This window comes from Muntiacus reevesi, chromosome X (assembly GCF_963930625.1).
Source record: "Muntiacus reevesi chromosome X, mMunRee1.1, whole genome shotgun sequence".
Lineage (NCBI taxonomy): Eukaryota > Metazoa > Chordata > Mammalia > Artiodactyla > Cervidae > Muntiacus > Muntiacus reevesi.
In genome coordinates, this window is record NC_089271.1 from 29,682,020 (window position 1) to 29,705,700 (window position 23,681).

The 23,681-nt window shown below is 39.4% G+C and overlaps 1 protein-coding gene across 5 annotated transcripts in view; it reads right to left on the reverse strand.

Moving 5' to 3' along the window:
* The window catches only part of TAB3 (TGF-beta activated kinase 1 (MAP3K7) binding protein 3), a 90,712-nt gene that overhangs the window by 22,500 nt on the left and 44,531 nt on the right, over window positions 1-23,681 (reverse strand). For all 5 annotated transcript variants that reach the window (XM_065915039.1, XM_065915043.1, XM_065915038.1 and 2 more), the window contains 5 exons: window positions 18,211-18,310; window positions 14,943-15,134; window positions 7,684-9,145; window positions 6,701-6,861; window positions 1,486-1,579 (listed from right to left, as the gene is read on the reverse strand). In XM_065915039.1, coding sequence (XP_065771111.1) covers window positions 1,486-1,579; window positions 6,701-6,861; window positions 7,684-9,145; window positions 14,943-15,044 — 1,819 coding nt within the window. In that variant the 5' untranslated portion in view covers window positions 15,045-15,134; window positions 18,211-18,310. The remainder of the gene's footprint in view (window positions 1-1,485; window positions 1,580-6,700; window positions 6,862-7,683; window positions 9,146-14,942; window positions 15,135-18,210; window positions 18,311-23,681) is intronic.

Below are 23,681 nucleotides of genomic sequence, written 5' to 3' on the forward strand. Positions count from 1 at the left end.
ACTCAACCAGAGTCCTCAAGTTTCACATGGAAATGTGCTTCTGTCTATTGTACAAAGTTCCATATCTTTTTATTCTCCTGCATCTACTATGTAATCTAGCTTTAAAATGGTAACAGAGTACTTGAAAAGAGAGTAGAAGCTCTCTCAGTTGCCATAATTTAGAACAGGAAATAATGTTGGGTTGGCTGACTCACACACAGAATTGTTAACAATCACAAAGCAACGTTGAGGACAGAAAAATAGGACCAAAGCCATATTATAGTGTTAGACCAAGACTTTTTCTTTGTGTGTGTTGACTAGACTTCTATATTGTCTTTCAGAAATAAACTCTACCTGTAATGATGACCTAAAGTGGGGGTGGGCAAACTTCTACTGTAAAGGGCCAGACAATAAACATTTTAAGCTTTGTAGTCCTGAAATACAGTTGTAAGCCCTCAACTGTGGTGTTGAAACATAAAAGCAGGCCTAGACAATATGTAGAGAAATGGGTGTGGCTATGTTCCACTGAAACTATTTACAAAAACAGACAGCAGGCTAGCTTGCTGCACCGCGATCTATAATTTCCTGTTTTCATTTTAGAATGGAGCAAAAAAAGATATTTTAAGAACAGTTAATTTGAGACTAGAATCCTATTAGATGTTTATGATTTTCCTTCATAGCCCTTTTCAGTTGTTTTCACTGTATCTAATTCACAGCTTCTATGTTTTTGTAGTGTCTGCCCTTGGGTCTTTATAAAGCATCTGCCTATCGTTTTAATAGAAAGAGCAGCATTTCTTACATCCATATCCATTTTGAAAACATTATGTCAGTTACCATCCTTTTGTAGTCTAAGCAGGTTTGAGAACGGGCACAGCTGTCTGTTGGTAAGCAGACAATTCAACTGATGGGAGCAACAGTACGTGGACTTGCCAGAATGCAGCCTCATGGCTGGATATTTTACAGAGGAAAATGAAGCATACCTGGTGAGCTGAGTAAATCACAGTGAATTCAGGGAACTTTTACTGTAGTAGACTTCAATCAGAAAGCCACAAAAATGAAATCTCTAAGACACAGTTGAATGTTTTCATGTAACAGATAACAGAAAACGGCATACAGATTTTCCTTTTAAACTGAGTAATCTGATGTTCTGAGTTGGGATCCCTGTTTGCACAGACATCTTAGATGACTATCACATAAATCTACTGTGTTTTAGAAATAAAACCCAGCAGTTTATGAAATAGTCTATGACTAAAAGAGGATAAATATAGAGTGCCACCATCGAACAGTCTAAACGGTAAGAACTTAATGATGAAGTTGTGAAAGTAAAATTATATTTGATCACCCAAATCTGATCTGACTGTGGGGTGAGGGATGTCTATACCAGGACTGTGATCTTGTAAAAGGTAGTTTTTACCCCTTATATCTGTAAAACCGAAATGATTGCCATTGAAGCAGCATAACACACCACAGTATTACTTATGGTTTACCAAATAATCAAGTCTATACCTCTCGATTGAAGGAGGTCAACTTCTTTCAGTGTACAGTCAACATTTATCTGGAGTTGTCTGTTCATGCTTCTCAATCTTGTCATTTCCTCAGGCTAGTAAGAAAGGACCCAAAATAGCAATTGTGGGAAAGTCATTATCAAGCCCAACATTTAAGAACTGGTATTCATGTTAACTGTTCTGATAGCTAATTACCAAGAAAATGGCCTTAATCCCTTAAAGGGCATGTATAAGAAGTCTTTATACTATGTTTTCCAAGGAATAGGTGAAATGGTGACATCAATATGGACACATAAAAACAAAATCCTTATATAATGTGGCAGGGCTATCACACTACACTATGTTCTCTCATACAAATACGACCATATATTAATCACAGAGTATTGAGAATATTTTCTTTCTACATCTGCATGGTAAGGGAAACTAAGCATCAACCTTGTAAACAAGCAGTGTCCATGATTTTAGTCTTGTCAAAGCCGGTAAAAATTACAATGGTACTTCTTTTAATGAATAGTTACTAATTGTCAGGCACTATGTTCACCAGAAGTCTCTCATTCTTGCCTCAAAATAATCTTCCCAGGTAAGTACTGATATCACCCCCAATGTATATATGATGAAGCTGAGGCACAAACAGGTTATATAATTTTCCAAAGGTTCTTAAAAACTTGTAATGGGCAGATCCAGTATTTATATAGAAGTCTTTTTTAGAAACTTCTCTAGAAATCTTTGCATCTTCTGTTTTTTTCTAGATAAAAGGAGGCTAGTAGCTTAGTACATGAAAATTGCGGGAACAAATAGATTCCATTCTCCCCCCAAGTCTGTTTCTTTCCGCCTTGACATGAACATGAGACGTTGAAATGTGAAGAGAGCCCTATTTTTCGATTAGGTAAAGCTTTTCGGAAGCCTCTACTTCCCCCAACGTTCTGAATGTCTTTAGTATTCACATATATGTACAGTAAAAAATGAAGTTAAGTGTTTAGACTCTAGAAGTAATGAAGCTTTCAGCACAGTACAGCTAAGAAACCAGTTACTAGGGTGACTCTAACTACATGAAGTAAAAGATAAATATTTGCTATCACAGGAAGACAGAAGAAAATCTTCTGTTAAAATGTAAATATAAAAGTGAAGGAAAATCTGGGAAATGGGTTAATTTCGAATGACGCAAGATACTATCCTGTTAGGACATCTCAGAATATCTGGGGTGGTGTCAGAAGTTTTTAAAAAGTGATGTAACAGGCAGTCTATAATAAGTGCAACAATCCCTTGGAATGATAGGCGAACAAAAACATCATTGAGAAATACTTATTATGGATTGCTCTTCTCATTCCTATGTTAACATGTAAAATAAATGCTTACACCTTGTCTATATTGACTTAAAAGTGTAAAACACATCTGAGCATTGTAGTAAAGCACTTGTTCAAGGGTTTCAAAAAGTGATGCTATCTTCCTAGGAACATATGAAAGAATCTAGTCTTTGCTTTGTAGAATTCTGGAGAACGTCAAGTACCTGAAGGAGCAAATCCTTCTAACATATTTGCAGGCAGAGGGGGCTATTTCAGGCATAGTGGTCTTGAACAGTGAAACTGCGTAATCAGGTATGGAAATAACTATAATAAACGTTATAGTCAAGAGGCCACTGCACATTTGCTGGTAACAACCAAAAGGTTCTTGTCAACATGCTCATTTCCAAAGACAACAGAACTCTTGGTACTCACTAAACTACAATTTATCTGTCAGATTCCTATGCCTCCTAACAGCCTTGGAATGAGGGGACAATAGCTGTTTCTGGATCATTACTACTATTTGTAGGAAACTATACTGTACTTTCATGAAGGTGGGGTCAAGATGGGTTTGGTGTAATTTAACCTTGCTTGTTTGTAAAGTTCCAGAATACTTAACATCTGACATTTCTAAGGAAAAAAATAGCCTGTTGTACAAAATGTGGCAGAAATACCTTAATTCACCTGTTCTATCAGTTGGAGAATATTTGCCAGAGAGAAGAAGGTTGAAGACCAGTGATGTTCTTTCATAGTTTGGCCTTGATTATGCATCTGGACTGTGGGTTGGTTGATGCCACCACCCAATTAATCAGAAGACCAATGAAGAGGAAAAAACTTGTGGGGTGGAGTAAGTGGAAGTGCTGATGAGTAAAATCTTGCTTATCCTTCAAGGTATAACTTAAATTTCCCCCTTCTCCATGCAATTGTCACATCTTTGAACTCTACTAGCAAGAAGTTAACAGAGTTCTATCTCAGAACTCTCAAAGTAGTTAATATCATTACCATGCAGTTGGCCAGCACTATTGATTCACTGTGTTACATTAGCTTTTCTTCCCCCATGTACAGGTTCATGGATCTATGTATGTCTTTTTGCATACAGATGTGGTTAAGCGATGGCATCTCTCACAGCATTTAATAAATGGCTTTGCAAACAACAGCCTGAGAGAAATGATGGCTGTTAGGCATTTTTCACTTCAGTCCTCCTTGGAAAGATTATTTTGCTGATCCTCTAAGTTTCTGCAACTGTACCTATAGTTGGTCACAAATATGCATTTCAGTTTGACGAGGCACATGGGTTTCTAACCAGGTTTTCATGCACTACTGGTTAAAGAAGCCATATAAGCATTAGCAATGAGCCTCTAGGAACAAAAAGGGAATTCTGACTAAATGCTTTGACATTTATATGTTATACAGGTTCCTAAAGTGACAAGAGAATCAAATGTTTTCAAAATATTTCAGATTTAAGCACATTTTCCCACTGTCTTGTAAACCAAAATTCTGTAGTCAGAAGATTATTTGTTAGACATTATATAAACTGTGTAATGTATATTATCTTAGGTTCTTCTGGAAATGTAAAAAAATTCTATGAGATGGGTAGTCATAGATATTGTAGAAGAGAAACCAAATACAAAGAAAGTAGCTTATCCAAGGAGGTATAAGTGAAATAGAAGAAGAGAGATTCAAAGTCACATGTGCACTGTGAGGGTTTTTTCATCATAAAATTGATTTTGAATTAAAGTATGATGAATCAGGTTTGTAATCAAGTGTCTCCTGTCTCCATAGAGGGATTCTATATAAGGATAATATATCAGGTTTGTAATCAATAAAACTGTGTCATCTTCTTTCCCTGTCTCCATAAAGGGTTTCTATAGAAGAATAATGAATTAGGTGTGTAATAAATAAGTGTCATCTCCTGTCTCCTTTGTCTGCTGTTGACAGTCTCCTGTGACTCCTGTCTCCTGTTGCCTGTGCCTTCTGTCTATATACACAGATTCTATAGAAGGATACTAAATCAGGTTTGTGATCAATACAGCTCCTGTTACCTGCCTATAAAGAGGGATTCTACAGAAGGATAATGAATCAGGTTTCTAATATAAGTCTCCTGTCTCCACAGAGGTATTCTATAGATGCATAATGAATCAGGTTTGTAACTAATGAAAGTGTCTCCTGTATCCTGTCTCCATGGAGAGATTCTAAGGAAGGAAAATGAATCAGATTTGTAATCAATAAGTCTCCTCTCTTCTGTATCCATAGAGCGTTTCTATAGCAGGATAATGAATGAGGTTTGTACACAATAAGCTTCCTGTCTCCATAGAGGGTTTCTACAGAAGGATTATGAATGAGGTTTACAATCCCTAAGTTTCCTGTCTCCAGAGATGGATGCAAGAGAAGGATACTGGATCAGGTGTGCAATCCTTAAATCTCCTGTCTCCGGGGATGCTAGGGAAGGATACTGCAACAGGTTCGCAGTCCCCAAGTCTCCTGTGATGATGCTAGAGAAGGATACTGTATAAGGTTTGTAATGCCTAAGTCTCCTGTCTCCTGAGACAATGCTACAGAAGGATACATCAGGTTGGCAGTCCCTAAGTCTCCAGAGATGATGGGAGAGGACAGTGCAAGAGGTTTGCCATCCCTTAGGTATCTCCTGTCTCCTGAGATGATGCTAGAGAAGGGATACTGCATGAGGTTTGTAATCCCTAAGTATCCTGTGATGCTAGAAAAGAATATGGCATCAGGTTGGCAGTCCCCAAGTCTCCTGAGAGGATGCTAAAGAAGGATACTGCATGAGGTTTGCAATCCGTAAGTCTCCAGTGATGCTAGAGAAGGATACAGCATCACTTTGGCAGTCCCTAAGTCTCCTGTCGTCTCCCATTAGAGCTCGTGTCTTACTTCCCTAACCAGGAATCAAACCCATATCCCTTGCCTTCGGAGGCAAAGTCCTAACCACTATACCAGCTAGCAGCTCCCAAACCCTTAGCTTCTCTTTCCCTCCTTTGTCTCTGAACTTAACCTTGGTCAAAAGAGGTTAAGAATGCCTGCAGGTAAAAGAATAGAGCAAGGTGATTCCTCAAGAACACACAAGAGTTCTACACAGAGAGCTTCAGAGGACGCCTAGTGAGAGTAAAGTACATGGAGGATGCAGATCAACTAGGTGAAGTGACTTCTTGCACGACCTCACAGATCACTTACCGTATACAGTATTCAAGTTATTTCTTGAGGGATGACTCGATTCTTCCCTCTAGCAGGTATGCACTAAACTCCTTGCTTTGGACCACACTCATAAGCTGTAAAAATTGCTTGCTAAATCAATGTTGAAGAGTCAAATGATATTTGGAATCTGAGGTTTTTAAGAACTGTTGAACTAACATAGCTACCAATTTGTTAACAGTATGTGGCCCAAATCTATGCATGATAGTACTCCTATAACCCCTGTTACAACTCCTGTTCATACTGTTATCTTAGTTTCTACAATTATCTACACTTCAAAATTACTCTGCTTGATAATGATCTAGAGTCACCACTTTCCAAAGATGCATACTGATCTTGCTCTAACTCATGTACATGAATGTACTGAGAAAAATAACTGTCTTAAATATATATGTACATAATACACAAAAGCATAAATGAATACCTGTGAACACTTATAAAGCATTTGGTCAAGTTTTACTTCTCATTTCTATTCTAACAGAAAGCAATCTACAGTGACTGAGCTGCCATACATTAATTATCTTTGAAAATACTCATGAAACTGCAGAATTCCCCCAAGAGAACAAAAGAAACTATCCATTTATTTGGTTGAGAACAAAAGGCAAACATCCTTCATGTGCTGCTGACAGAACAAAACTCTACCGGGAAGAGAACATCAGAAGAAAAAGCCCAGACAGGCAACATGCCCGCCCTGCCCCCGCCCAATACATCCTAGTAGATCCTACTTACCGTTGGGATCGCCGTGGTGCAGCTGACCCTTCTGAGCCGCCTCTGCATCAGGTCATGCTCCATACCATTAACTTCTGCCTTCAAGCGCTCTAGCTCCTCTTTCTCAAGTTTCAATTGCTTTGCTAACCTCTCCATCCTTGCTCGCTGATGTAACAGCAAGGCTATAGCATTACAGACAAAGTCATTGCAGAAAATAACACTGAACAAGTCACAGGGACATCTGTACATGCATGGCTAATGTATGAAATACCCATAAAGACCTCTGTCATTCAACTTCAGTTGACATTTATTCTAAAGTCTTGCTAATGCGATTTGGCCTTCCTATATGCTTTAATTTGGATCCGGTTCTTTCTGCCAAAATAATATCATCTATACATTCCTCCTCTTCTAGTGTCCTTAGTTTCCCTAAGATTCTCTTTAACGATCCCTGGGTGTTGTTTCACATATACTGAAAGAATAGTAAATTCTCCCCTACCTTTTAACAAACTTTTAAGATACTTTCTTCTCTTTATACTGAGTTAGGTCCACTGTGAACTACTCCAATAATGTTCTTCATTACCAACCCTACTTCCCATAAATACACAATACTTAAAATTTCCTCACCCTCTTCAGTGCATCCGCTTAAAAAATACTCAAATGTTTCCCTGTGATAAACTTTAGGCCACCCTCTATGAGTCACTTTTTCCCACTCTGTAGTTGGCATTTTGGACCATATTGATTTCACTGGCCTACGATTTTCTCCCAATGAATGCACTTCTTAACACACAGTCTTTGAGGGCACTCTAATCATGACTGCATTTTTCTATTTTAAAGTAAAATCTGTAGAGGATTCTGAAGTGCTAACCCTATTCTTAATAGCAATGCTACTGCTGAATATTTAATACATAGTACATTAATTAAACACCTAATATAAATTATTTACTTTTGAGTAGGAGATTGCCATCACCCCACAAAGACATGTCATATAAAAGGGCTGAAATTACCTTGTGTATAGGCATAGTCATCAGATCCAGAACTGGAACTTCTCTGATATTTATGGCTTCCCTTTTCTCCCCCAGAGCCTGGTATCACTGAAATGGGCTGAATAGGTTCTGGGGCTGCAGAACGTTCTTCTTGGTCCACTAAATTTAACAGATTTTCAGTCGTGGCTCGGCCTACAGTGATTTTAAAAACGGTCGTTGGGTTTGGTATCATCCGAGGAGATGGTGATGGAACACAAGAAGGTCCAGTGGGTTGTGTATATGTAATATACACAGGATTGACAGTAAACGGAGGTTTCGGTTGACTGGATATCCCTCTGGAAGGAGAACTTGACGGTGGTGTGGTGGCTGTGTACAATGAGTGCTGATTCCGTGGAGATGGCTGGTTACTGATAGGTGAAGGACTCCTATTCATGGCTGTTCCAGATCTCTGAGAGGGTTCTACTGTAATTTCTATCTTCTTCATGGATCCTTTGGGTAAGCTAGATGTTGTATATGGGAGATAGGCTACTGAATGGCTTCCCTGTTTCTGATAGCTAGGAGGTCCTTGTTGATATGGATGGGGTGGCGTCGTTGAAGGACTAGGTGGCATAAAGACATGAGAACTGGGGTGGCCCAACGGAGACGGTTGTACTTGATGCTGAGGAGAGCTGAAGGGTGAAGGACATTGAGAAGGAGGTGGTGAATGGTAAGCAGGTTGAGGGATCTGCTGTTGTTTGGGAGAATACTGAGAAGGTGGATAGTTTTGTTGATGTGGATACACAGGTAAAGGACGCTGGCTATAATGAGGCACTGGGCCCTGTGGTGAGGACTGCCACGGCGTATTCTGAGGAGTCTGTCTTCCTGATGAACTCTGAGATGTCTGTCTAATATAAATAGAACCAGGAGACCCATACAGATTGCTCGGAATTTGTGGAAGAATTTGTAAAGCTCTTGGTACAGTCTGTCCAGAAGGGAGGTTTTGGGATACTGTAACAGTAATTGGATTGGTACTATACCGAGGTATGTGCATGTAGGAAGGAGGTGGCGGCGGTGGTGGTGAAGGCCCTTGCATAGCAGATGGAGTCATTCCTGTTTGCATGGAAGATGGCTGTTGAGGTGGCTGTGAAGGAGGAGTAGCTGCACTTCTGTTCTGTTCATTCATAAAAAACGGATTGTAGTTGGGAGTAGCAGCGACAACAGCTGGAGCTGAGTGTGGTTCCTGAACTAAACATATCAGCTGTTTACCTGCTGCATGCTGTGGATCAATATGTCCATCACTTGAGCTATGTACCAGCGTTCGACCGCCGTTAAGTTGCACACCATCTCCTGGGTGGTAGCTACTAGGAGAATGAATACCCAGGTTAATATGCAAAAGACGGTTTCTATTCATCCTGTTGTCATCTGGACTATGGTATTCCATATATAAGTATTTGCTACTCTCCTGGGAAAGGGCTCGGCAACAGGCTTCCAGATTGTTGTTATTCTAGGGGAAAAAAATGGTACACAGAACATTGGCAACATTAACAGATCCTAAGAGTGGAACTGAAGCTTTGCCACAGATTTATGTAAACACAATTGTCAGAAGATAAGTAGACAATAATATTTTTACACACACAAAGTTTTACGGTCATCGATCCTGAAAGGCAGATCCCAAACCATTCATATTATTTTACAGACATTTAGCTCACATAACGAGTACTACCGCTACTGCTACTGCTACAGAAATGTACAGTACCTACTAATGAACCTTGTGACTCAACCCCAACTTTTCTGACTCCAAATCCAGGACTCATCTTACATTTGTTGCATCTCAACAAATTACAATGTTGGGCTAATCTTGGATTCACCACACTTGCTGTAATCTACAAGTATAAGTCATATCCATTATTAATATTTACACTAATACACAAGAAAATAACCATGCATTAGTTTTCAAAAGGCAAACAAACCCCAAAGTGAAAAAATAACAATAAAACTCCTAAAGATTCAAAACAATAAAAATTCTCAAGCAGTCTATACTTTTTATTTCACCACAGTTATCCCTATATCACTTCAACTGTTTCATTATGAAAGATTAAGTTAACAGAAGAAATCACTTAAAAAAAACAAAAACAAAAAACAACAAATCCACTCTTTGAATTATGTTTCCAGGAGTCTGCCAAACTTATAGTAATTTAACACAAAACCCACCCAGTCTTGACTGCCTTAATGAAATTCATTCACATTCCCACAGTCTCAAACGTTTTTACTTGCTCAAAAGTAGCTTGGTATACTTTCAAAATTTCAATTTTTAGAATTACATACATACACAAAGATGGTAAATAACAAACTGCCATTTTAGATGTTCCAATCAACAGCAATAAAGCAGTATTCCATTAAACAACAGAATTCAGAACTATTGTATTAGTCTAAAACACATTTATTCATGGCCTTTGAAGTAATCTGTCAAAAGTTTTCTCAATTATCATGACCATCTCTGTATTTCATAAATATATATACAAATATGCACATATACACGTATTACTGTATTTTAGGGAGAAGTACATTTTATTGAAAGCAATAAAAGCAAACACTTCACTTCTGCTGAGAACCGAATACAGCTAAATAAAAAGCATGACATAAAATGCTCTAATTTTAGAGGGAGAACTCGTAGGGTTTACTGACTCCAACTCAACTCATTCCCAGATGAAAAAAGACATGCCTGGAAAGTTCCAAGACTTGACAAGTATTTAACTAGTTAGCAGGAGAGCCAGTTCTAGATTCTTCGTTTCTGGACACCCAGTGCTCTTTCCATTGTCATACAGTAATTTCAGGGGCTAGTGTATGATGCTAAAAGTACACTGCTATACTGAAACTTTAGGGAGTGAAAGAAAATTCAGTCAAGCAAACCTGTGTAAGATGAATTCCCAGAAATACAACAAATTGGCTTTATCAAAACGCCACAATAACTTTTCTCCTTTTCCTTCTATAAACCTTTTGATACTAAAATTCAAATACTTTTTACAATATTACCTGAGCCAGGGAAAAAAGGAATTGTTGGCATTGAAAAAGAAAAGAATTACGTTTGGGCTTTTTCTTATCCTGCTTTAAATCATGCTGATCAAGGGCGGAGAGGACACAGATATTAAGATAGACAATAGATATTGTTAGATAGTCAGTGAATTTGGAGCCAAAAGATTCAAACTGGCTGCCGACTAGACAACGTCACTGACAGATGAAGGGACGGGAAGAAAAAAAGGAAGAGAGAAAATAGATCCTTCAAGGTTTGTATAAATCTATGGATTAAAAGGAGAACAAAATCTAGAGTTGTATTTGAAATCTAAAGCAGTTACAGCCACTTTACTATTTCACTTTTTTTAAATCAATTACACTAAAATTTCATGTTTTCTACACTCAATTAGTTTCCACAAAAAAGAACCAAATTCTAATGATACAAAGATGAAGGAGTCAGCCTATTCATACACATGTCTGTAAGTGACAGGCTGAGTATATTTTCTTAGGAAGAAAAATTTAAAACCATAAATAAAAGATGGTTAAGTGTTTTCTTTATGGAAATATTTTAACAGTAACACCACAACAGATTCAAACATTGTATCAGACCTGCTAAATGTTTTAAAAAGAAAAAAGAATAAAAAATTTATCAAACAGTAAATATGAATAAAAAATGATAATCTGTTTAGCCAGTCAAAGAGGTCAGAACTTTTAAGAAAACATACATGAACACTCCTGAAAGGACTGAGGCAATAAGGCATCATATCCCACAAAACTGATCCTCCATTGGGGGATGACAGCCTAGAGGGATGCTTTAAAGCTTGTTCACTAAATTCAAACTACTGGAGAAAGAGGGAGGGAGGGAAGGAATATGTTTAGAGTTTGGGATAAAACAGATAAACAAGGACCTACTGTATAGCACAGGGAACGATCTTATATTCAACATCTTTAATAACTTATAATGGAAAAGAATCTGAAAAACAAGGGATATATATGTATCAATTCAGTCGCTCAGTCGTGTCCGACTCTTTACAACCCCATGGACTACAGCATGCCAGGCGTCCCTGTGCATCAACAACTCCTGAAGCTTGCTCAAACTCATGTCCATTGAGTCAGTGATGCCATCCAACCATCCCATCCTCTGTCATCCCATTCTCCTCCCACCTTCACTCTTTCCCAGAATCAGGGTCTTTTCCAATGAGTCAGTTCTTCACGACAGGTGGCCAAAGTATTGGAGCTTCAGCTTCAGCATCAGTCCTTCCAGTGAATATTCAGGACTGATTTTCTTTAGAATTAAATGGTTTGATCTCCTTGCAGTCCAAGGGACTCTCAAGAGTCTTCTCCAACACCACAGTTCAAAAGCATCAATTCTTCGGCACTCAGCTTTCTTTATAGTCCAATTCTCACATCCATACATGACTACTGGAAAAACCATAGCTTTGACTAGACAGACCTTTGTCAGCAAAGTATTGTCTCTGCTTTTTACTATGCTGTCTACATTGGTCATAGCTTTTCTTCCAAGGGGCAAGCATCTTTTAATTTCATGACTGCAGTCACCACCTGCAGGGATTTTGGAGTCTAAAAAAATAGTCTGTCACTGTATCCATTGTTTCCCCATCTATTTGCCATGAAATGATGGGACTGGATGCCATGATCTTAGTTTTCTGAATGTTGAGCTTTAAGCCAACTTTTTCACTCTCCTCAAGAGGTTCTTTAATTCCTCTTCGCTTTCTGTCATAAGGGTGGTGTCATCTGCATATCTGAGGTTACTGATATTACTCCTGGCAATCTTGATTCCAGCTTCTACTTCATCCAGCCCGGCATTTCGCATAATGTATTCTGCATATAAGTTAAATAAGCAGGGTGACAATATACATACAGTCTTGACATACTCCTTTCCCGATCTGTTTCCCGATCTGTTTCCCGATCTGTTGTTCCATGTCCAGTTCTAACTGTTGCTTCTTGACCTGCATACAGATTTCTCAGGAGGCAGGTCAGGTGGTCTGGTATTCCCATCTCTTGAAGAATTTTCCACAGTTTGTTGTGATCCACACAGTCAAATGCTTTGGCATGGTCAATAAAGCAGAAGTAGATGTTTTTCTGGAACTCTTGTGCATTTTTAATGATCCAACAGATATTGGCAATTTGATCTCTGGTTCCTCTGCCTTTTCTAAGTCCAGCTTGAACATTTGGAAGTTCATGGTTCATGTACTGAAGCTTGCCTTGGAGAATTTTGAGCATTACTTTGCTGGCGTGTGAGATGAGTGCAGTAGTTTGAACATTCTTTGGCATTGGAATGAAAGCTGACTTTTTCCAGTCCTGTGGCCACTGCTGAGTTTTCCAAATTTGCTGGCATATTGAGTGCAGCAGTTTCACAGCATCACCTTTTAGGATTTGAAATAGCTTAACCGGAATACCATTGCCTCCACTAGCTTTGTTCGTAGTGATGCTTCCTTAGGCCCACTTGACTTCGCATTCCTGGATGCCTGGCTCTAGGTGAGTGATCACACCATCATGGTTATCTGGGTCATGAAGATCTTTCTTGTACAGTTCTTCTGTCTGTTGTTGCCACCTCTTCTTAATATCTTCTGCTTCTCTTAGGTCCATACCATTTCTGTCTTTTATTGTGCCCATCTTTGTATGAAATGTTCCCTTGGTATCACTAATTTTCTTGAAGAGATCTCTAGTCTTTCCCATTCTATTGTTTTTCTCTATTTTTTGCACTGGTCACTGAGGAAGGCTTTATATATGTGTGTTTATATATATATAAGCTGTATCATTTTTCTGTACACTTGAAACTAACACAACATTGTAAATCAACTATACTACAATTAAAGGGAAAAAAAAAGGTAAACTACTGTGTCTTAGATATATTACCCACAAACAGAAATTTTCCAGAGGGAGTAGGTGATAAGTCTCCATAGTGATAAACAACAGTAATCCCAAATGAAGAAAAGACTAAAAAACTGACGACAATATAAGTTATCAACACATCTTCAATGTAAGTTATCAACACATCTTCACTGAGTTGAGTTTAAAGTTCCATTCTTTTAACTTAGTAAAATGAAAACAAGCCATGAATAGACTACAGATAATAAAGGGCTAAATTAAACTATATTCAAAAAACAAGGTCAGATCTAGGTGGGGCCCTAGGTAAGTTATGAAACTGACTGCTAGGAAGTGGTTTACACCACAAGGATTTCACTCCAGAAACCAAAATGGGGCTAAAGAGTGGAAATTCACACTGGAATTGTATGTGAGAAAAAATAAAGACAAGCTCTAACACAAAAACAAGACCCAGTAGAAGGGCTTGCAAACAAAGAAAGCACCTCTGTTACCACCACTGATCTGGGAGTCTCTAGCCTCAAATAACCTCAGCTACATCTAGGTTTATATTATATCCCGGGCAACTCACACTGCACGGGAGAGTTTGCAGATTGTATACAGTAAGGTGGAGTTTGAACTGGTCGTGTAAGGAAATTCAGTGGGGAGGACAGAAATGCTGCTCTCAAAGCTCAACCAGCTAGGGAAATGCTACAACCCCAAACACTGAGATTCTGTGAAGGATGATGCAAAACTCAATAGGTGGAGTGTTAGGCCTATTTCTCTGTTGCCCTTTCAGTGGGAAGACACATTCTATTAGAGATGAAAGATCTATTTCAATAGAAGACAATAAGACAAACTAACATGATTAAAGAAAGAAGTCTTATACTTAAAATTGGATATTAGTGAGCATTTATCAACTAGAAAAGCAGGAAAAAAACTGGTGGGGGGCAAGAATTCTCTAAAAACTTAAAAAAGTAGACTTAAAAAGGTATATGGTCTATGAAGTTATAATGATAATCTTACAACTCAAAATTCAGTTCTAAGGACTTGGGGCCTGATAGCACAAAGCCCAAAATGTAAGAAGTGAAATGCGTGAAAACTTCTCTTCTTTTTGTTACATGCCTTTGTTCTTTTCTCTACATCACTGGTTGTCAGTGGGGAAGACTTTGCCTCCCGTGGAACATAGGAGATTTTCTCTGCCATGTAAACATTTTTGGTTGTCACAAGTGCAGGGATACTAATGGCATTTAGCAGGTCCTAAACATTCTACAATGCACCAGGCAGATCCCTACAACAAACACTATATATATCAGCCCACAATCTTGACTGTGCCATGATTGAGAAATCCTCTAGATGTCTCTCCAACTTAAACAAGAAAACTGAGTTCTTCCCACTATGATACAAAGCCAGCTCTAATAAGGAAAACTGTCATGTAATATCACTATCATTGGTGGGTAATCTACCTGTAACATGCACTGAGACACCACACCCTCTGGAATCTCAGGGAAACGTTGTCGGAGGTCATGGAGAACCTGCATATCAAGCTGAGGACTGCTTTGCGCCATGCCAGAGCAAATGGAGGTCAAGTTTCTCTTAGGAAATGGATGCTAACCGGCCTTCCAATAGTAATGGTCTTCCAATACTGCAGTCATTTTCTATTAAAAAAAATTAAGGTATGGTTAAATTTATTCATGTATTTCACTTTATTCCGAAAGAAACCATCAATACCATAAAATAGAGAGATCTACATATTCTAAGTATACTAAATTCTACAGTTGAGACATTGACAAATTCTACTTAGCCAAAGATTTTTCTGATGTAATATACAGCTAATCACTGGTTTCAAAACAAAAACAACAAAAAAAGTCCCAAAACTTCAGTTCCGTTTTATAAGTTAAAAACTGAAAAAAGCAGCAGCTACATTTAAAAATATAGAGTATTACTGTTTGGTGACTGTATTTTTCTCAGTCTTGACAAGTTCTACTTACATATTATCACTCATGTTTTCCTAAGGCCTATCACATCAGTCACTCCACTAAAGGGGGTTCATCATTTTCAGTGTCTGAAGTAATACAACAGGAATTGATAATAACTCCACAAATCAAACACGTCCTGTTTGCCTTACATTCTTCCTGTACTTTGAAGTCAAAAGGTTTGAATTTTCAGTTTGAGTAAAGGCAAGTCAATATCTAAATGAAATTACTGAACAAACAAACATGGACATGTAGAATCCTTTGTTTTCAAAGACAATGCTGGTGGCCCGTCAGTAGCCTGATGTGCCTGGCTATGTTCTCACTTACTTATGGTGCGACTGGTCCAGGTGCTAAGATGCCAGGATTTGAGGGCACACTTTGAATAGAGGCAAGTGACCCCCAATCTCACTGGTACAAGTTAGGCACCCATGTAATAAAGGTAACTCGTGAACTTAATAATGAAATCATAAATCAAGTGGCACCATCAAATATCATTAACTGATCCCTTTTTTAGTCTGTTTTCCACTTTTATAAGGGGAAAACTGTTCAGTGTATACCACACAATCTCATAGTATTTCTGCTGTGATCAATTATGATAGGGTCAAATATTTCTAGGACTGAGAAGCATCTTCCTAAGATACATGGAAATCATGACTATCTAACATACAAGGCTGAACAACACACACAAGGGAGGGTCATCTCACATCAAATCTGTCTCTTGTGCATAGGTCCCCCCTGAACTTTAAATAATACCATTGCCTGGGGTATTATAGAAACTACAGAGAATATTTTACAACTTTAAAATGCTAAAGGAAAATACTGAATTACTTTTGCTGATTTATAATAAGTATATAATTAAAAATAAATACCATGAATTATCCTTTGATTAAAAATAAATAAATTTAAGAAAAAAGGAGAAAAAAAGTACCACGCAAACTCTAATTTGACTTTAATTATAAGCAGTGACCTTCATTTTGCATGCAATCTGTTGACTTTTACTGGACATCAAGCTCTCTCTTTTCTTCCTTCTAAGCCAAGACTGTCAAGAGTAATCTACACTCTTTGTATCTATGAGGTGGCAACAAAACCCTCTGTGTAAGACTCTGCCTAACCATAGGTAAAAATAGCTATTAGGGCCACTTTAATGATGTTCAACATCAACATGGAGGCTACTTAGTGAACCTAAAAAAAATGCAAATATGGGAAAATAATACAGATACAGATAACACATACATGCACAGATTTAGGTTTTCTGGCCTCCCTATGCAATTCTGCTCCCTGCAGTAAATCTGCTCTAATCTGGCTCAAATCACTGATCACTGAAATTGTCTCTTCATCATCTTTCCACTGCTAAATCCAGACGATATATCTTCTGGAGTCTATACTGCCTAACCTCTGCAGCATCTGACACTACTGATCAAACCTTTTTTTTTTCTCAGTCTCTGTAACATCACAATAGCCTGTTTTCCACCCATCTTTCTTGTCACATTAATGCTCACCTGGATTTTGCCCTCTTCTTATTCTACATCTTTGTGCCCAGTAATGGCACTCACTACTAATGTTTCAAAAACATTTAAAGGTGATGGTTACCAAATTGCTATCTTAAGTACCATGTGAGCTGCCTCTAGGACTCCAGACAGAGAGTTTACTGCCTACACACAGCACCACCTGGATATTTGCAAAGATATTTAGTCAGTATGTACAAAAAGGAACTCTTGACCACAATCCTTCCCCAAACAGTGTTCTATAAATACCACTACTATTCAGTTAACATAACTAGAAACCAGAGTGTGCTCCTTGACTTCCCATTCTTGCACAACCAACTAAACAGAAATAGTAAATCAAATGGGTGATGATATATACCCTGGTTCTGCCATTTAGTAGTATCTAGGAAAGAGACTCCAGCTTTATGCCTTTAAAGCTTCATATTTAAATTGGAAATAGTTGGAGGGTTGTAGCAAAATTTAAATACCAAACAGTAATAAGTCAGGAAGCATCAGTTACTATTATTTAGGGCATGTCTGAATACTGTTCTCATCAACATTACACCAGCAACTTCCTGCTGTTCTTCCTGTCTCAGGTCTTGCCTTCCCCCATATCATAGCCAGAATATCTGTTTTCTACTCTCAACCAGAGGAGCTATGTGTGATCCTGTGCATGGCTGCCCCACACTGCCTCCTCTCAGGACGTTAGCCCATGATATTCCATCTGCCTGATATGCTTTTCTCTTTTCCTCCCTCTTCAATGCTTCTCCAAGCCATATTGATGCTGCAAAAGTCGGTTTTCATGGCTCTTCCTCCTCTAAGGAGACTTCCATTGACAACCACCCTCCCCCAACTTAGTTCTGCTGCTATAACTCTCCTCCGCCTACACTGGGCTAAAGGATTCTCCACTATACTGCCACAGCAGGCTGTGCTAATCCTCATAGGAGAGCCAAACACAGTGTACTGAAGCTACGCATATATGAAGTCCTTGCATATGGAGGTGTAGGTCCACCTAGAATGTGTTATTCCAGAGAGAGGGGAAGTACTCAAATGATGATTGGAGCTGGCTATAAGGACCTGAGAGTCAGCTTGAAAAGGTTCCCACTGGCCAACTCTGTGACAATTTGAGCACCAATAATGGAAAATAATGAATTATAGACCTGTATGAAAGAGGAACCCATGAGTCCTAATCCATAAAGAGTTACATAGCCCAATAATAAACAGTTAAATACACACATGCACAAATGAAAGGAGAAGTGAGGGCTTTTGCTTACAGTGGAATCCAACTGGTAAATATGTGCAGGAAGTGCTGGAGCTGGAGAAATCATCATTTTTCAGCCATCACAGTACAGAAATCACCAATGGATGCTGCACCTAAGGGGAAATTTGGATGAAGTTAGGCTATATTAATGGTCTTAAAGTGTCTCCCTAGAGAACTGCTTATTAGCTAGCTGCAAGGGGGACATTTACCTATACAATGGAGAAACTGAACAACATCTCGGGTAATCAAAATTAACATCACCAATGAGGGACAGATGGACAGCGTACACCACCAGATATGATACCCCTAGAAGAATGTATCACTTTATAATATTTCAGCTAGGAATATGCCATCTAAAACTATTCATGAAAAACAGACAAATCCAAAATGAGAAACATTCTATTAAAAATAAAACCCAGGGAGCGGGAAGGTGAGAATGTTGTGTTAAAAAAGTGCCAATGTCCTAAGAGACAAAGGCTAGAAAAATCAAAGATTAAAGACAATAGTAGAACCATGACAACTAAATGTAATATCAGATCACAGACTGCATCCTATAGTAAATGGAGAAAAAATTATAAAAGAAATGAATGGATTAGTGGACAAAACTGAAATGTGGACAATACATCAAGAAAAGTATTCTACCAATGTTAAGGTTGTATATTGTCACCATGCTTATTTAATTTATATGCAGAATACATCATGAGAAATAAAAGCTGGAATCAAGATTGCCAGGAGAAATATCAATAACCTCAGATATGCGGATGACACCACCCTTATGGCAGAAAGTGAAGTACTAAAGAGCCTCTTGATGAAAGTGAAAGGGGAAAGTGAAAAAGTTGGCTTAAAGCTCAACATTCAGAAAACAAAGATCATGGCATCCGGTCCCATCACTTCATGGCAAATAAATGGAGAAACAGTGGCAGACTTGATTTTGGGGGGCTCCAAAATCACTGCAGATGGTGACTGCAGCCATGAAATAAAAAGATGCTTACTCCTTGGAAGAAAAGTTATGATCAACGTAGATAGCATACTAAAAAGCAGACACATTAGTTAACCAACAAAGATCCATCTAGTGAAGGCTATGGTTTTTCCAGTAGTCATGTATGGATGTGAGTTGAACTGTAAAGAAAGTTGAGTGCTGAAGAATTGATGCTTTTGAATTGTGTTGGAGAAGACTCTTGAGAGTCCCTTGGATAGCAAGGAGATCCAACCAGTTCATCCTAAAGGAAATTCGTCCCGAATGTTCATTGGAATAATGTTGAAGCTGAATCTCCAATACTTTGGCCACCTGATGCGAAAAGCTGACTCATATGAAAAGACCCTGATGCTGGGAAAGATTGAAGGTGAGAGGAGAAGGGGGCGACAGAGGATGAGATGGTTGGATGGCATCACCGACTCAATGAACATGAGTTTGAGTAAACTCTGGGAGCTGGTGATGGACAGGGACGCCTGGCGTGCTGCAGTTCATGGGCTCGCAAAGACTTGGACATGACTGAGCGACTGAACTCAACTGAAAAGATTTACTGACTTGATAATTGTGCTGTGGTTATATACATTAGGAATTAGGCAATTAGGAGTAAAGCGCATGACATAAACACCTTACTTTCAAATACTCTGTGAAAAGAAAAAATCAACATATGTATATATCTGCATATATACATCATGCATGCACACACATGTACACAGAGAGAGGGAGCAAGTTACAAAGCACATGGGGAAAGGACATAAAACAACATGGCAGAGGAGGAAGACCCTGAGCTCACCTCCTCTCATGGGCAAACCAAAATCACAACTATTTACAGAGCAGCTATTGATGAGAGAGTCAGCAATCGATCAGAAAAGATCTACAACTAAAGATATAAACAAGGAACCACACAGATGAGTAGAAGAGATAGTCGCAGTACACTCAAGACCCAAAACCCCGGGTGGGCAATCCACAAACAGGAGGATCATTACAATTGCAGAGGTTCTCCCCAGATAGCAAGGGATATGAGCCCCATATGAGGCTCCCCAGCTCTGGTGTCCTGCAGTGGGAAGACAAGCCCCCCAGAATATTTGGTTTGACGGTTCTCACCTTCAGAAGAAACAAAGGGCAGTGGAAAACAGAGACTCCACTCTCTTAAAGTCACATATTAAATCTCACAAGCTCCAAAAAACCATGACAGAAACAGAAATTGGGAAGGAGCCTGAGTTAGTCACACCCACTGACCTCAGAGACTCTCCCAGGGGAAACTGGTGGCCCCCATTTTGGGAAGTTGCTTCTATTATATACACACTGGGGCTGGCATGTGCCAGTTTGGAATCCTCCATCTAGCTTATAAGCCTCAGGATCCCACTCTGTCCCTTCCACCAGTCTATAGGCACCAGTACATGTCTCAGGCCAAGCAACTAGCCAGGTGGGGACCAGACCCTACCTACCAGCAGAGCAGCAGTACCCACAAGACCCACCAAGTCCCATCCCCACCCACCACCAGGCCCACACCAGCTCTGAGACACCTTGAGTCCATCAGACAGCCACCCTGGGATCCAGCCCCACTCACCAGCGGGCCAGCATCAGCTTTGAACACTATGGAACCCACAGCCAGTCGAGTGGAGAACTGACTCTAATAACCAGCAGGCCAACACAAAAGCAGGGAACCCCAGCCCCATAACTACCCACCCTTGAACATGGGTCTGCCTACACCAGTGAGCCAGCACTAGGCCAAGGACACCTGGCATTCCACAGTCAGTTGCCTCCTGAGCCAGCCCACCCACCCAATGTCTGCACAAAGCAGGGCCTGATGCCCAACTAGACCAGGGGCCAGACACACCTACAAAACAACAGTCAGCCTGCCACAAGAGAAGGACCCATACAACCCACATAGGGGGCTCTTCCCAGAGAATATAGTTGATGACCAGAGGGGAGTGTGCTGCTAAACTACGTACATGTCTCCTACAAAAGGCCACTTTTCCAAGGCTAGAAAATATAAACAATCTACCAGATACACAGAAATAAAAATGGCAAATTAGAAACACTGAGTCAACAGCGTAACATGCTCCAATCAAAGGAACAAGATAAAACCTAGTAAGAAGAACTAAATGAAGTGGAAATAAACCTAATAAAGAATTCAAGGCAATAAACTACAGTTGATCAAAGAATTGAGAGAATAGTGAACACAGTGAGAAGTTTAACAGAGTTAGAATACATAAAAAAGAACTAAACAGAAATGAAGACTATTGTAAGTGAAATTAAAATTACGCTAAAAGGAATCAACAGTAGACTAAATGACACAGAGGAATAGATCAGCGAGCTGAAGAGAGGATAGTGGAAATCACTGAGCTGACCAAATGTTAAAAAAAAAAAAAAAAAAAAAACAAGACATGACGACAGTTTAAAAGGACCTCTAAGATACCGTCAAGTATACTAACATTCGACTTACAAATGTCCCAGAAGGATAAGGCAGAGGCAAAGGGGCACAGAACATATTTGAAGACATAGTAAGTGAAAACTTCCCTAACCCAGGAAAGGAAATAGACATCCAGGTCTAGGAAGCAAAGACTATTCAACTGGATAAACCTAAAGAGGTCACACCCAGATACAATGTAATTAAACTCACAAAAATTAAAGACAAGGACAGAATATTAAAAGCAGCAAGGGAAAAGCAAAAGCAGCAAGGAAAAAGAAGTTACGTATATGGAAACTTCAATAAAGCTATCAGCTGAGATTTTTTGGAGAAGCTCTGCAGGCCAAAAACAAATGGCATGATCTTTTCTAAAGTGAGGAAAGAGAAAAAACAACAACCAAGAATACTCTGACCAGCAAGCCTCTTATCCACGTTTGATGGAGAAATCAAAAGTTCTACAGAGAATTGAAAACTAGAAAGACTTCAATACTACTAAACCAGCTTTACAAGAAATGACAAGAGTCTTTTCTGAGAAAAAGAAAAGACCACATCTAGAAACATGAAAAATATGAAAGACAAGGGAGGATCAAGATGGCAGAGGAGTAGGAAGGACATGGATCTCACCTTCTTCAACAAACACGTCAAAAATACACCTACATGAGGAATTATTATCACAGAACATCTACTCAATGCAGACAGGGCAAGAAAATCTCCATGTAACTAGACAGGACAAAAGAAAAAAAAGAGAAATCTGGAGGGCTCCTGAGCCTGTAGGAGGGAACTGTGAAAAAAAAAAGTATCCACACACTGGCAAGTTCTCTCAGAGGTAAGACGATCATCTGTGACAGAGAGGGAGCTTCGGAGCCTCAGAGTACAGTGCAAAAACCAGTCTGTAGAGGGCAAAACAGAGTGAGACCTGTAAAGATAGCTGGTCTGGACACTCAGCACTTTCCAGCCTGAGATGCTTGTCCCCTGGGGCATTCGGGTCTGGGTGCTGAGACTTGGGCTTTGGAGGTCAGAACTGGGCAGAGGACTGCACTTGGCTGCGTGGAGATAGCCTGACGGAGCTAGGGGGTGGTGCACCACACTGAGGGAGTACTGGAAGAAGACTGGGCCCACCACAGAAGAAGGTGCCATTGCTGTGGGGTGCACAAGGAAAGAGGAGGGATCGCCATAGTAGTTTCTTTCTCTCCATGTGCTCTCAGGCAACAGGACACCACCTATACAAGCTCTGGTATGGGCATGAGCCGTCACTTCCATCTCCCAAGGCAAAAGAAATAAAAACAAAAAATAAACAAATAGGGAACTTCCCTAGTGGTTCAGTGGCTAAGACTCCACGTTCCCAAGGCAGGGGCCCCAGGTTCAATCTCTGGTCGAGGAACTAGATTCCACATGCAGCAATTAAGTGGTCGCATGCCACAACTAAAGATCCTGCATGCTGCAATGAACATTGAAGATCACTGCAACTAAGACCCAGCACAGCCAAATAGATGGGGAGGGAGGTGGGAGGGGGGATCAGGATGGGGATGACATGTAAATCCATGATTGATTCATGTCAATGTATGGCAAAAACCACTAAAATATTGTAAAGTAATTAGCCTCCAACTAATAAAAATAAATGAAAAAAAAACAAAAACAAAAACAAATAGGACCTAATCAAGTTTACAGAAACAATAAAGAAACGAAAAGACAAGCTATGGAATGGGAAAAAATACTTGCAAATGATGCAATGGACAAGGGCTTCATCTCCAAAACATACAAACAGTTCCTATAACTCAACAACACAAGACCCAACCCAATCGGAAGAAAAAGCAGAAGACCTTAACTGACATTTCTCCAAAGAAGACATATAGATGGCCAGTACGCACATGCAAACATGCTCAACATCACTCATTATTAGAGAAACACAAATGAAAACGACAATGAGGTACCACGCCACACCAGTGAGCATGGCCATTATTAAAAAGTCTACAAAGAACAAATACTGGAAAGGGTGTGGAGAAAGGGGACTCTCCGACACTACTGGTAGGAATGTAAGTTGGTGCAGTCACTGTGAAAAACAGTATGGTGATTCTTTACCAAACAAAAAACAAAATTAGCA